The 15,837-nt window shown below is 39.4% G+C and overlaps 1 protein-coding gene across 1 annotated transcript in view; it reads left to right on the top strand.

Moving 5' to 3' along the window:
- Positions 1 to 15,837, top strand: part of pcxa (pyruvate carboxylase a) — a 175,804-nt gene that overhangs the window by 134,460 nt on the left and 25,507 nt on the right. The window contains 3 exon segments of the mRNA XM_036587802.1: positions 7,839 to 7,983; positions 11,963 to 12,052; positions 12,721 to 12,942. Of these exon segments, the coding sequence (XP_036443695.1) occupies positions 7,839 to 7,983; positions 11,963 to 12,052; positions 12,721 to 12,942 (457 nt within the window).

Below are 15,837 nucleotides of genomic sequence, written 5' to 3'. Positions count from 1 at the left end.
GAGAGAGAGGAGAGAGAGAGAGAGAGAGAGAGAAGGGAGGGGAGGGAGAATGAGAGAAAGGGAGGGGGAGTAGAAGAGCCTGAAGCAGTCCTGGCTTGCGATATGAGGATGGGAGATGGAATAGAAGAGGCGAAATGGAGAGAAAAAGAGTTGAAGGAGGGGAAAGTGGAGGCTGGAGTTGGACTGGGGAGATGGACTGTGGACTGAGAATGGCTTTGAGTTTTACCACTCTATCAGTACTTCTCTGACAGCAGGAGGTCGCTGCAGGAGTGTGGATGGCTGCTAACTGACCCTGAATCCCTTGGCAACATATACACACCTTTACACATTGACAGCTCTGGCCAGCCCAAAGCAGTAACTCCCTAGTAGAGAGAGGAAAAAATGCAGTGTGCTGTAAAATGTCTTGAAATTTCTTGCAAAGATGATGTAGAAAGTGATTAAAGAAGAGCTGTCAATACTGATTGTATTAGTAATCGAGTTATCTACTAGTTGTTTTGAGGATTAGTTCAGTTTTTAAAACTATAACTATACTGAACTATAAAAATGGATTTAAATGAACACTTACAATCTTATAGTCTTTCAAATATTCTAAAATTCTTTGTCAGATAAACTAAGAAGAATTTAAAGTCCCAGGGAGCCTAAATTAGAGGTGTGTGACCCAACTGAAGCCTGACAGGGCCTCTTAAAATATTGCGTTTCAGCCAGGTTTGGGCCAATTGGTTATGTAAAACATCGGGCCCAAGTCAGGCTTGGGTTTGTTTTCTAATGAGTGTTATTTTTATGTAGTACATTTGTGTTTAATTGAGGGAATATGCCTACATGGATTTGTTTTCAATTAAAGTTCAGGACAGAAAGTTACGGTCACACCATGGTTGATGAGAGACATATGTTTTGTTGGCGTAAAGGTCACAGTGGATCTTTCTCCTTGCTTGTTAAGCTTGCCCGAAGTATGTTAAGCATTTCTGCAAGCAGCAGTAGTAATGAGAGGAAATTTAGCGCAGCATTTGAGAGGGGATGGTGGATGCGGTTTTGATCAGCAATTCCACTAACATGTACTGATAATATACACTGTTAGTGCGTTATACCAGCTGTGTAAAATACCAGTTTATCTCAGCATGGCATTTTCTGTCAATCAACTCAGGCGCTTAGTAATAAAGCAAAGCACTGTAAAACAGTCTGTGATAATTCATCCCTGTTGGTTTGAGCGAAAGGAATCAGATTGGCTTTGGGTTTCAAGTTTAGCAGTACCAGTTGGGCCTGATTGAGTTACGTCTCAAGTCATGGGTACTTGCGCAAAACCACACCTATACAGCTCTAACAAAACTATGCCTTCCCCACAGTCTCACTCTCCAGTTTGAGCAAGTTAACTACTAGTGAGTGAAAGCTAACCAAGCATGCTAGTTCTGTCTGTTATCCCTGTTTCATCCAGTCAGCCATGCTAGTATTCCCTGAATACACATCCTACAGTGAAGTGGAAAAGAACCTTCTCTTCTTTAAGGTGTCGCTACACAAATGCTGGATAATGATTTTAGTGAGCCATGGTCACAGTGGAGAAGTCCACCACGCCACCAGCATATACATTGCCTGTTTCATTCACTCTTGTCCCCACCAGCGCAGACGTGTTTAGCTCTGCTTGAGTGATGTAGGCTGGGAAACTTTAACAGAGGGACATCAATCAACACTGCTCGTTAGAATGTTAGGCAGTTCTTGGATAGGTCTGAAAAGTTTTGCAGCTGTAACAACCTCTAGTCTTCTGGGAAGGCTTTCCAGAACATTTTGGAATAAGGAGCCCTGAAAACCAGCCCCAGACCACTATCCCTCTTCCACCAAACTTTTTTATTGTCACTATGCATGCCTGTAAATAGCGATCTACTGGCATTGGCCAAACCCAAATTCAGTTGCCAGATGGTGAAGTGTGATTCATCACTCGTGAATATGTTTCACTGCTTCAGAGTTTAGTGGCAGTGTGCTTTACACCACTCCAGCAGACGCTCGGCATTGCGCATAGTGGTTTTAGGTTTGTGTGCTGCTGCTTAGCCATGGAAACTCCCGACACACAGTTCTTGTGGTGATGTTGCGGTCACTGGACAGCTAAATGCACGTGGATTAGAGTTCCGTTACATCAACTAACAGGCACCTGCATTGGCTTGCATTGCTTTGAGTGATGGAGGGAGACTCCCAGTCATGATTGGCAGTGGCATTGCTGTGTGCTGAACTTATCTCCCAGTGATGGAGCCAAACTGTGCAAATCCAGTGTGTCTTTGACTGGATGTACAGCAAATACAGAACCTGAAAAAATGAACAGGTTGCACTTTCTTTTTTTCAGTACTGGGCCGTGCAGCATTTCTTTTTTATGAGCTAGTAGTAAACAGTAGTGTAGTTGCTTAGCTGTTCATGTGTGTTCACTTCATGGCTCTCTGTGGCCCTATTCAAGTTACAATAGTGTACATGAAGGTTACACTTTGGTGCTCTTGTGGTCTAATTTTAGTGGCGCTATTAGCCTACTTGCAACTTCTTGAATCTCGGCCGTTCTGTTGACACAGCTGTTTGTGATATTTTAATGTGGAAATTCATATTGCGTTAAAATAAAAATGTGATTGTGCAGTGCTCGTCCCCAGTAGCTCGTTTGTGCTTGCGGAGACTGTGCGCTGTGGACCACCACAGCAAGTAAGGTTAGTCATGTATCCTGAACAGAAAGGGACAAATACATGGTAATAGAGCGAGCAAAGCTGCATGGCAGAGTCATAAAGCAAAAGTGTGAGTGAGTGATTGCACCCTCCGCCCCCTCTGGTTCTCATTGCCTCTGTTGTTTTTCCGGACTCTGCGTTTTTAGGTGAGGAGAGTGAGTCAGTCACAGCCAGTCTCTAAGCATGGCTATATATAGAGGCCTGACTACACGCAGTACAGCGCAACAGAGCGCTCAGCAGCCAGCAGTAAAGCAGCCGGCACGCAAGCCTGGTGTTTCAGCCTGAACCCGATTCCAGAGAAAAGAAAAAAAAGAGCAGAGCTCATGGTGTGCTTCATCTTCTAGCACTTACTGTATAACTCTGACTTATAGCTCATACTGGATAGCAACGGAAATCCATAGCACTGTAATTAGGGTGCAAAAATATCATTGTCACAGCATATTTTCATTTAATATGCGTCAGCAAATTAGCTCTAGTTTAAAAACGTGTAGTTCATATATCACATTGTCATAACAGCGCTTCCTCTGTGGCACTGTGTGCAAGGTTCTTGATGTTATGAATTCCATGTCACAGTGTTGATGTACTGCCACTATATCAGCCACCACTACAGTACTTATGGCTGTCGTGTAGTCACTGTGGTAGCAAAACCGCATATCTCTGAAGCGCTACCTTTAAAAGAGAAGGAAATGTATTTTGATGTAATGAGATTTTATTCCAAGTTTCTGTTGGTCTGTTTGTTATGCAATGTTCACACAAAGTAAAGACCAGCATGCATTTTCAAATGTAGTAAAAAAAAAAAAATAAATAAAACAAGGATAAGAGGTTTTGATATGACACTGGAGATATGAAGAATCTGGACCAAAGCAGGCTGAAATAGGACCAGTATGAAATGTTACTGTCACACATCGCTCTAGTTTTGACTCTCTGGTGGACTCCAGTTCCCAGAACCCTCTGGGAGAACACGTGACTGTGATGTCACAATATTCCACCTATCAGAGATCTGCCTCACCTGACTACTGATTTGTCTCACCTGTTTATTTTATCATGTGATTAGTTTAGTTAGTATTTAAGCCTGGGCTTTAGCTTAGCTCAGATGTGTCAAGCTCCAGTCCTCATGGGCCAAAACACTGCAGACTTCGTTAAACACACCTGATTCACTCAACTCATTAAGTAATTAGCATGGCCTTCATGAACTGAATTCAGAGCGCTAGATGGGATAAAGGCTAATTTCCACATCCCTTAGGCGTGGAAGGTCATCAGTTTGACATGGTGGCTTAGCTCATTGTGAAGAATTGCTTCTTTCATAGAGTTACTCAGCATTCTTTCCCATGTTTTGGTTGATTTCCTGTGTGTCTGACTTATCTTGTGTGTTTTTTGACTTTTTGCCGGCTCCATATTTAGATATTGTTTGCCTGGACCTGATTTTTTTGTTATGTTTGTCTGTTGTTGCATTTGCTTTGTGTTAGATCTGACCTTTGCCTGTTTTTTAACCATGACTTTGGAACACATACAAACCAGTAAAGCCTCATTGGTTTGTTTTAACCACATGCGTCTGACTAGTTCTGTCTCATTACAGTTATGGTATTGACCTGAAAGCTTTTCAGACTATTAGGAGGGTACAGGCTACATTTACAAAACAAGTTCACCTAATGGATGACTATGGATTAGACCACTGTCCTTGGCACATGTAGCGGTATCTAAATGTTGCATTGATTAGATTTACATGGCTTCATATTCCACTACAGTATCATACAATAAAGGCTTTGTGTTGTCTTCTCTGCAGCTGGATTATTGTTTACTTTCTCTCTTGCCAATGAAAGAACATGTTAAACAGTTTCTACCTGTGCTGTGTACTCTGTTTTTTTATATTATTTATTCCATTTCAGATGAGGTCATTTGTTTACTTATTCTGACTTACCACCCTTATAGAGTGAGCAGAAACATTGCTGCAACAGTTTTGTTGTTTTATTCTTAGCGCTATTACATTTCTATTGACAGACAATGGCTCGATTTCATTTAAATGGCAAAGCATACATACAGATGGCCTATTTTTAGCATGTGTCCTTCAATGATCATTATATTTCTGCCATTAATGACCACAATATGCTGTAGCAGAGCAGCAAGTTGGTCAGTGTGGAAAAAGCCTGGCAGCCTTTTTCAGCACTGCGGACAGCTCCTCTCAGCTCAAGTACAGCTTGTTCACTGTACACTTGTGGGCTCGCTCATGCAAGCTGCGATCCATCAAACACCATTATAATATCCCCATTAGTCTCGCCTTTTGTCCTGCTGTATAGTGGGTTCTCCATATGAATGCCTTTTCTAGCTGCTCACTCTTTTATTGCCTGCTCTCTCCTTCTAATTTCCCTGTGTGCTTAGGCAAACAGGTGGCCTTGAAGCTCTCCTCAGTCTCAATGTGCTTTAAAGGACTGTTTTATGCTGTTTTTTTTTCTGTAGTTTTCTCTTCCTGTGCGGCCGCCCACTTGATGCAGTCATTGTGAAAACCGTGAGGCTAGTGGGCAGAAAATCTTTTCCAGTGGTGTACCGCTGCATGATGCGCTCTTCACACAACTAAAAGCAAAAAGATGTTTCCCGTAGCTGGGGAGAATATCTCTCTCTCTCTCTCTCCCCCTCTTTCTGTAGGCATTGAGTATTGAGCGTGCAAGCGAATGTGGTGGTATGATCATGGTGGTATTGAAAGCTCCCTGTTGGCTCTGTATCCCAAATGCCATTAAAATCCCAGCATGTCAACGAGGCTATTACCCATCTGAACCCCCCCCAATAAGCTGCAGTGTGTGTGCATGTGTGCACATGCTTCATTCATGTGTCTCATAATTGAACTATACAAGCCTTATTTCCCTATACTATATATGGATCATTCCTCAGTTGAAAACATTTCAGAATTTTTAACTCAAAAATGCTAGCCAGTACATGACTAGCAAACATGGCTTTGAACATCCATACACAAATAAAATCATAATATTTTTCTTTAAAACCCAAAGAATTTACTCAGTTGCAGAAAATGTGTTTGATAGTGACGATTCCTACAGCTACACACTGATCTTCAGACTTCAGGACACATTTACTTTAAAACAATGTGATCTAACTGCTCACCATTTGGCCATGAGGGACAGGGATGCAGTCTCACGTCCTGCTCTAAAGTGCAGGGGTGTGGCTAAAATAAGGCTCCGCCAATGGACTAAAACTTTTTGTGTTTCAGAAGTGACATGAAAACGTGGGGCAGCATTTTTTAACATTAAATCTTTAAAAAAGTATTTAATCTTTACTTAATCTTAAGTTAGTAAACTTAGTGAGCTCTACTTAAAAAACTCTTTAAAATAAGGATATAAAATGAAGTACTAAGTTGAAATTTAGGGGACATGGTCTGGGACAGCCACCAACCAATAAAAAATGATGACTTTATATGTATTTAGCTTATTAATATCGCTAATAATGCCTTGGGTTTTAAATAGTAACTAATCTAATTTCTCTGTATGCTTCATTGTTAATGTAAGTAGTTTTTTTATTGTGGGCCTGCAGTTTGAACTACTTCAGTAGTATTGTATTTGATGGCCGTTAAGACTGTACACTAAATAAATGAAAAATGGTCTGACTTTTGCAGAGTCATATATACATACATATATACAAAACTTAGAAAGCATGTATTTAACACAAAATTACAAAAAAACAGTAAGTATAATATCAAATTTTCAGTACTTAGCATGTCCACCCTTTGCCTTTATCTTCATTACAGCTCTTCCATTCTTTTCAGACTGCAGGGATATTTTTCCGCACCTCCAAAGTTCAGTCTTAGAAGTGGGTTGCATACTTCTCACAATCCATGTTGGTTTTTTGTTTTTTTTTAAAGAATTTTTCAGTTTCAGTTTTGGAAACTCTTGTTTTTTTTTCTCATGTTTTGCTTTGACTTAGTCCTTCCTCATGCAAGTATCATATATATAGTATCCTCAGAAACATCTCTTTTATCCATTTTAAAAGCACAAGAGAGAGAAATTAGCAGAGAGAAATTTGTGCAGTTGCTTGCATGAATGTTGTGTGAGTCTCTGTTTGAGGGGAAACATAATCAGTGAGAGCTTTGGGAACAGTTTTTGTTTTAACTCGGAATGAAAGAGTTAAAGTGGCATTATAAGTGCACAAAAGAAAATAGTGAACAAATACTGACAGATTTTATATATTTAGTCTTGGTGACTTCAGTGTAATTCAATGTATGTTTCTTACATTTTTCTGACACTGTAAAATTAATTACTTTGCAGTTTAATGGCAGCCTCTGACCTTTGCACGGTACTGGGTTCATGTGTGTATGAGTGTGTCTGTGGGAACAAAACCAACATTTCCAAAATTTCCATGATTTTTTTGGGGGGATTTTTTTTTGTAATTTTTGTAAAATTGTCATGCGAAATTTTCATTGCCAATCCCCCCTTTAGGGACTCTGCCCACCCCTCTGAGTGCATGCACATGTATGCATATGTGGAAGAGGTAGGGCTTAGAAGAAATACACAGTGCTTGCATAGATTCCAAATTACAAGCTCACTTTTTCAGTTTCTCACTGCAGCTCCACATCTCGTATCTCTCTGCTCTCTCCAGTGAGCAGGTCAGGTCTGCAGCAGAGCACATCCAGAGAGATCAGAGTATTTAAAGATATCAAGGCACTTATAGGAAGGACTGTAATTTCTTTGTGCTTCAGCAGTGAATGAACTGTTCCTTACAACTTTCTTTCTTTCTTTCTTTTCTTCCTTGCTTTTTTCTCTTTTTTCTTTGTCTCTGTCCATTTACTTTTTCTTTCATTCATTGATTATTTCATTAATTCAATCTTCTTTTTTCTCTTTCTTTTCTCTCTCTCTCTCTCTCTCTCTCTCTCTCTCTCTCTCTCTCTCTCTCTCTCTCTCTCTTTCTTTCTCACACACACTGGTCTGTGTGTGATGGAAGGGGGAATCGAGTGTTTAGATAATGGTATTGATTTTAGGACTGCCCACTAAAAGGCCCTATTTGCCCCTGTAGAAGCATTAGCACCTCAGCTCAGTGTTTGTGTGAATGTGTTGTGTCTACAGGCTCTGTGCTCCTCCACTGGGTCAGCACCTGCTCTCTGTAAGCACTCTCTCAGGCTCAATTTCTCTCTTTCTCTCTCTTTCTTGGCAGACAAATATCCCGTTCCTCCAGAATGTGTTGAGCAATGACCAGTTCCTTTATGGCACCGTGGACACTCAGTTCATCGACGAGAATCCAGACCTGTTCAACCTCAAACCGGTCCAGAACCGAGCCCAGAAACTCCTCCATTACCTCGGTATGATGATATGGTGCATGATAAAATCATATTGATTGATCTACTGTTACACCCTCAGGCACAGTTCTCACGGATGCAATGAGACAAGATGACAGAGTTTTAGAGCAATCAGTGCAGCCGTCTTAAAGAAAGATTCTAGAATTTTAAAGTGAAGTGACTGGGTATTTATACTATAGTGAAAAAAATTATCTAAATGCTTTCCTTGTCAATCCCAACAGTGCATTTTTGAACTAATTAGAACAAAATTAAAACAGGTCAATTCTGCTTTACATTCCCTTTCTTTTACGCAGGCTATAGGCAGATCTAGTGTAAATAAAAAGAGGCACAGGAGAACTTTTAGACCTGGCAGTTGTGTTTGTATGGATAAGTAAATATTCACCCAGACATAGACTATGAAATTTTAATGTATGTGAGTCAGTGAGTTGCTCCAAAATATATAATTAATTTCCAGAGGTTGTTATGAGAGCAGACCTGGTTAGCAGTGCAACACATAGTTTAACATAATGACTTTATGCTGAGAAAGCGCCTTTATAAAAAATTCAGTTTACCTTGGAATTGTGTTGGGACTGCATTCAAAAAGCCTGAAGATGCTAATGTAGCTAGCTAAACAAAGTTCAGTCATTTACTGCAGTTTTCAAGATACTGCACATATAAGATATACTGTTGATCTTAAGACGTTTGGGAATTTGTGAATATAAATAAATAATAAAAATAAATAATATGATATAGGTTATATTATATATTCTTGCTAAGTTGTGGGCTACGCAGAACCAGTGACATAGACAGAAAAGAGTAGCAAAACTATGTAGCTACACATCATAAAGAACATGGGCTTAACATAAACTCAACCAGCAATGACACACCCTTCTACAAAAAAGTATGCGTCCACTGACAGGCACAAATTTAACCCCAGTGTAGATAACGCTGTTAAAATTGGACAGAAAACCTGTACAAAACTCAAACCTAAACCATCAGGCATCCTCAGCTACAGCATGTGGCTATATGGCATATAGGAAGAATGTTTAAGGACCATTTATATCTTGCCTTTTGATGACTTGATGTGCAAATGCATATTTTAATAAAAAAGGTGTTGCAGTTAATTTGCAGACCAGCAGCCATGCACGCAGCCTTATAATAGACACAAACAACAGCGCAGTAAAATTTGTGTTTGGCTTTGGAAATGGGTAGAAAACAAAAGATTCTACACTGTTCTGGTATCAGGAGGTTTTTACAGGTCCCACAATCATAAATTCAAAATATATCCCAGCAAAATGGTGATTAGAGACCTAAGCTTGCAAAGATTTTCATATTGGTGACCAGAAACAACAATAAAAATAAATAAATAAATAAATAAACAGAAAAAAAATCTCCCTATTTGACAGGATAGGCTTGTGATAGCCATCATACTGTGACTACATGCCTGCATGGAATAAAAAAGTAACATTATAAACAGCCACATTAAATGTTTCTATCCCAGAACAGTTAAGGGTGTCTTCAGAGTCCTGGGGCCATATTACGGAAACTTCCTATTTTTAGTCTTGAATTAAGATCTGACATGGTCAGGATTTTTCACAAATTTGTATTATAAAAGCAAATCTTATCTTCACTTAGGAATATCTTACTTACTTACAGCACCTTATCTCCAGTTAGGAAGTCCTAAACTACTTAAGCAGTGAACGATACGCGAAATGGAAAAATGTAATCAGAATAATGTTAAAAAGGTAAATTAGTAAAGTAGACTGCTACCATTAGCGATGTTAAAAGGTTAAAAACAAAATTAAAGTGCAATAAAGTGGGAGTTAAGAATACTCTGGTAGTGCCCAGTGAACGTCGCCACTCAACAGATTCAGTTTCAATGTCCCAAATGCTTTAACTGTCCTGTGAGCCACGCTACATTATTCCTCCTAATAAACAGTCACACTTTCAGTTCTGTCACCTTATTATTCACCACCTTCGCAGTAATATTTTCTTTGAGTTTTTATGAACATTAACACACAAAGGCTGTAAGAGGGGATGGTGGAGATTGTGTCTGCAGTGTTGGGGATATTTAAAATGCAGTGTTAGGGGGAAAAAACATTACAATTTAAACCATAGTTTTGCAATATAGAAAAATGTAACATCATTATGCTAGTAGGAAATATGTGCTCTTCACAGTTGCATCGTTATGCTAGTAGGAACTATGCTGCTCTTCACAGTTGCATAAAAAACAACAGAAACAGCAGGTTAAAGCAGAAGATAGGGCACCACTGGAGTTGTTAGGACATTATTTAGGAAACGTTGTCTAGTGAGGTTGTTTCCATAATAATCTTATCTGGAGTTGGGATAAGATTATGAACTTTATTCTGTAATTGCTTCTGTCCTAAATTCAGTCCTGAAGTTGTCATGGTGGCTAAACATTTAAGATAATATTTCAGTTCGGATGAATTTGTAATACAGCCCCTGGTATGTACAGTGCAGAAATACAGATTTCCATGACAGCATTTAACTAGGAGAAAGGCCACGTCAACTCTTGAGTCTTCATTGGTTAAGCGAAGAATTTATGTTAGGTTCTAAACTGGGTCCATGACTCATAATCGGCTTTTTAAAACTTTTAGTCAAAAACTTTCTAAAACTAGAGTTCACACTGATCCACCTGCCTTTCAACATGTTCTAAAAGTGCCTCGTCAAATGAGTGTGAACTGGACTTTAAGTTAAACCCACAGTTAGAATGTAAGGTCAAGTTCATATGAAACAGAGCAGAAAGAGAGCAGAGAATCAATACTCCTTCATTTTAATGTAAAGATATACTTAAATACTAAAGATATAAGACTTGTTTTTCATAATATCTGACTTGTTGTGATGCTCAGGTTTTTTAGAAGAGTGCTTCTTAACCCTGCAGCTGGAGTAACCTGGTTGTCTGTTCATGCATGCTCTGTCATCATTCGGCTGCTGTCTGTTTTGTCTTGTACTGATAACCCAACCTCACCGGTGATTTTATGATTATTGTCATATTATATTTATAATTATTACTTCTCAAAAACATAGGCTTATGTATTTTTCTGACACCTGTTCTGCTGTCTCCAAAATTATAATTTGAAGGGTTAAAAACCACTGTTTTAGATCTTATATGCGAGGGTGCACAGAAAAATAATTGGGTCCCTGATTTAAGAAGTACTATCAATAGAGATGTGAAATAAAAAAAAAAAAAGAAAAAAATAGACATGCACTTTTTGCTTGTTTACTCGCTATTGTAGCACTGTGCTAATTTCTAAGACCACCCGTTCAATTATTTAATTTCCAGTAAAAACAGCAATTAAGTACAAGTTTTTTCAATCTCAGGAAAAAGAAAAGCTCAACAAGTAAATATATGCTATTTTTCTGTATCTAGTTTCCAGACTTTCACTTTATTACGGCTTCCATACTATTAAAGAGATTTGCTTTGAGTTTTTCAAATAAATCTGTAGGGGTATTTTTCCACATCTCCAAAGTTCAGTCTTAGAAGTTGCTTGCACTGCTTCTAAGTCATCCCAATTACAAATTTATCATCATCAGTCCATAAAACCTTACTCCAGATCTCAGATGTCCAGTTTCCTTGTTCCAGGGCGAAATCTTTTCTCATTAAAAGCTACACGTTCTTTCTTTAAGTACGGTTTATCTGATGTTCACAGTTTTGGTGGTCTTGCACAGTTTTAATGAGTCCCAGTTTCTCTATATCTTTTAATCGTTGTTTTGGTAAGCAGTATATAAGTATTCCCCGGTTAGAGAAGGTAAAAAAAACAAAACATGCAAGTCAGGGTGCTCCAGGACCAGGGTTAGAAACCGCTGTGTTACACTGAGTCTTTTAAGCTTTGGGGTTAGCTAACTGATCAAGTGATGCTTTTTGTAGTTGGCCTTTAGATGATGCTGTTGGAGCTTTGCCTGAGCCCTCTGCCGCGTGTGGTATGAGGTCAGGTGACTGAAGAGCAGTCTAAGTAACTGTGCCTGAATGCTTTAATCTCAGGTCATGTTATGGTGAACGGCCCTACTACTCCCATCCCTGTCAAGGCTAAGCCTTCCTCCATTGATCCAGTGGTCCCCGCTGTACCTCTCGGTAAGCAACACACTCACACAGACACACACACACAGACACACACACACACTGTCAGTGAGTGCAGTCAGAGTGCACTGGAGACTGCAGTGCGAATCAAATGTAAGCCGCAGTCTCACTTCTTTACAGCCGTGGGATTTTAGTGATGCATGGCTGAGAGAGAGAGAGAGGGAGCAAAAGTGTGCGTTCGTGTGTGTTTTCATGATAAGAGCGACTTAATCTCCTTCACCCCTGCAGTTTAAATGTAAGCCGTCAACATACTCTGATTCATGTGAAGCAGGAGGCTGACATTTTAGGTGTGTGTTTATGAAAGGCTCTTTTGACTTTTTTTGGCCTCCACACACTGTTTCCATTTCAGTTTCATTTTCTGTTGATTTTGTTTATGGTGTAAAGAGAAGTCAATTAAGTGTCTCACAAAGGCTAATTTATTCCTTTTAGGAAATGTATCTATTAGGCCAGGTGCTGTGGCGGAGCATGTGTGTGTGCGTGCCCACAGCTGTGTATGTGTGTGTGTGTGTGTGTGTGTGTGTGTGTGTGTGTGTGGAGTGTGAGAATCAGAAAGAAACAGAAGTGAATAATGGTGCAGTTAAGTTGCTGATTTTTGTTCTGTACACTGTGGTGGTGCTGATAATGTCTTTAGTATTGATTAGCTGTGTATATGTCTGCTGTAGGTGACCCACCTAAAGGTTTTAGAGATGTGTTGCTGAAGGAGGGTCCCGAGGGCTTTGCTAAAGCAGTGCGAGCCCACCAGGGTCTGCTCCTGATGGACACCACCTTCAGAGACGCCCACCAGTCTCTGCTGGCCACCAGAGTTCGGACGCATGACCTCAAGAAAATCTCCCCCTTCGTGGCTCACAACTTCAACAAGCTCTTCAGCATTGAAAACTGGGGAGGTGGGCCACTTCTCTCTTTTTCACTCATTCCATCACACGTCACCATTGGCAGGCTGGACAATCTCTCGAATGCATGTACCTATTCAGTCACAAATAGCATGTAGATGAAGAAAAGGCAGGCATGCCATCGTAATGTGGCTGATCATTTTGAATGAATTGTTTTTCTGATGTCACATAAGGAACCATATTTCCATACAGTACTGTTCAGAAGTCTTAGGCCCCTAAGCAAATTGTTTAAACTCATTTTTCTTGGCAGTACATTTGTTTTTGCCAGAAAACACCATATAACATTAGAATAAATGCAAACAAAATGAATGCAGTAAACAACCTAAAAAAACAAAAAATAGTTGAGTTAACTTGTGAATTAGAGGAAGTATCCAGATTTCTTCTCAGTTCCCCCAGTAATCACAAAGATTTGTTAAATTCCATCACTGCACACCTGATTTAAGGTAAAGAAGTAAACTAGGTATTGAAAGTAACTATACTGGACTATCGCCAGGGAGATCTATTTATCTGCCCAGATAAACAGCTTTTTAAATCTAATGTGCTCCAGTGACTAAAACCTTTTGATGAAGTTGAAACTCAAATCTGAACCATACTTTGGACTTTGAGACTTGACCTGACCAGGCCTAAATGGTACTGCTAAATTTGAAACCTGATCCTGACCCAAACCCACTCGCACGCAGTAACAAAGATGAGTTCTCATAGACATGCTACATTATTAAGTGCTTAAGCTGAACAGCAGCACATATCATACTGAAATAAACTGTCTGCTAGTAATAGTAATATTCTGTTAGCCCCACTGCACTAAAGTTCCTCTTGCTACTGCTGCTACTTGCAAAAATGTTTAACAGAATTTGGGCGAGTTTAACGAGCAAGGAGAAAGATCCACTGTGACCTCTCCACCGACTCAGCACATCCGTCTCATTATCCATGGTGCAACTGTGATTGATGCACTGTTAAACTTCATTCCCAGCTTCATTCAGGGGCACATTCACCCACTCCTCAAACTCTGAAGCTATTCTGAATGCAGCTATAGACTCTGACCTTAGAGAAAGAGAGAGAGCATGAAAATGAAGATGCATGAAACTGCACAAAATTTACATAGGCACAATCCTAATACATCGAAAAATCACTCATTAAAAAACAAACCCGAGCCTGACCTGAGCTCGATGCTGTGAGCGAAAAAATGTCCTAAAACTTTATATTTGTCAGGCTCTATTGGGCTCAGGTTGGGTAGCAGACCTCCAGTTGGTTAACAGTACAGATCAGCCAATCAGGACATATCAGTCTTAAACGTAGAGCAACATCATTGGCTTGTTTAATTCTAAGGGATAAAGAGAAGCTGTAAAATGAGTTTTCCTTGTTTTTGATATGTAAACCCACCCAAATGTCATAAGTAGACATCAGTATTTTGAATCTTCTTGGCTATAATTTGTTTACATCTTAATTTGGATATTGCATTATGTTTGGTTTAGCCTAAATTCTGGTTCTTCTGATCATTTTTCTAAGCATTTTTAAACAATTTGAGAGAGAATTAATGAAAACTAAGAGATATAATAGGCTGAAAATCATTTGAACATCATTTTTTTAACCATATCACACAGCCTTAGTGTTCACTCGATCAGAATACAGATATTTCAGCTAAGTTGTGAAGATCACCACAGGCAAAAGCACCCTAGGGGTGCTATGTAAGAGTGAAGCTTCGCATCAGTCACGCTGTGTGTTCTCGTTATTTCACTATTCTAGCCCTCGCCGTCAGCACATGCCACCGTGCCAGCATTTGGCTTCTCATACTGTCCGTCATTCCAGCTGGAAGATATTGTGGAGTGGCCTGAGGGCTGCATGAGCAGGTTTTCTACTCTAGTGTCAGCTCCCCTGCTGTAAAGGAGCCACGAACTTTCAAACTCTTGCTTATTTGTGCTTCCGCCTCACTAGAATGAGCATGAGTCGCCATTGTGGGTCTGCAGATCCGTAAAGCTCATAACAGCAGCTGAAGGTACATCTTTGCTTGGGCAGGGGAAAAAGTGGAAGAGGAAAATGGGGGTAAAATGATGCAGGAGGGCAGAGTGCAGTTCACTGAGTTACACTGCCATCAAAAGTTTGGGGATGCCGTGCCCACTTTAGCAGTTTACTGAGTAGTTTTTCATGGTTTCTTTTCAGTTAACGGAAAAAAAAGTATCCGCAAAGGTTTTGTTAAGATACAATATAACAATAAGACACTCAAGGCCATGTGTTAGTTATTTTGTCTCAGTTAAGAGGTGTTGTTATATTTGGCACAAAGCAGAAAACAATTTAATAATATTTTAGCCCCATACATTATCAGGCTAATTACATCCAAAGGCTTATTTTTCAGTAATTACATGCAGAACAATGCAAAACTCTTTTTTGAAAGTTTTTTTTCAAGGATTGATGAATGAATGCCTGGTCCCACCTGGATTCTGTGCATTTAAGGGTTAAAATAATTACATTTATTATCAATAATAATGACAATACACTTATGCCACAAATCAGTGTTCTTGTAGATAGCTGTGGTTGCCGAGCAACAACATGGTCAAGGATTATTATATGAGCAGTAGTTGTTTAATTACTTTAATAGTGCATTAATACAGAATTCATTTGTGTGTATGGTCACTGAGTATTTTACAATAACTTTAAAGACAGCTCAGCCAATCAGATTTTAGAACCAAAACGATTGTTTTTATAACAGTTATTTACTAATACTTTTATATATTTTACAGCACTCTTCATGTTCATCAAAGTGTCTTCTTTGATATGATGTGCTTTTGTCTAAATAATGACTTGGCAGTTTTCTAAGCTATTTTTAAAAGCACAAACTGTAAAACACTCCAAAGGTTTGAGTGCTGACATTGATACAAAGGGATAAAATGTGCA

The sequence above is a fragment of the Colossoma macropomum genome, unplaced genomic scaffold (assembly GCF_904425465.1).
Source record: "Colossoma macropomum unplaced genomic scaffold, Colossoma_macropomum, whole genome shotgun sequence".
In the NCBI taxonomy this organism is placed as follows: domain Eukaryota; kingdom Metazoa; phylum Chordata; class Actinopteri; order Characiformes; family Serrasalmidae; genus Colossoma; species Colossoma macropomum.
Note: the sequence above shows the minus strand (reverse complement) of the source record. Positions and strands in the feature narration are given on the sequence as shown.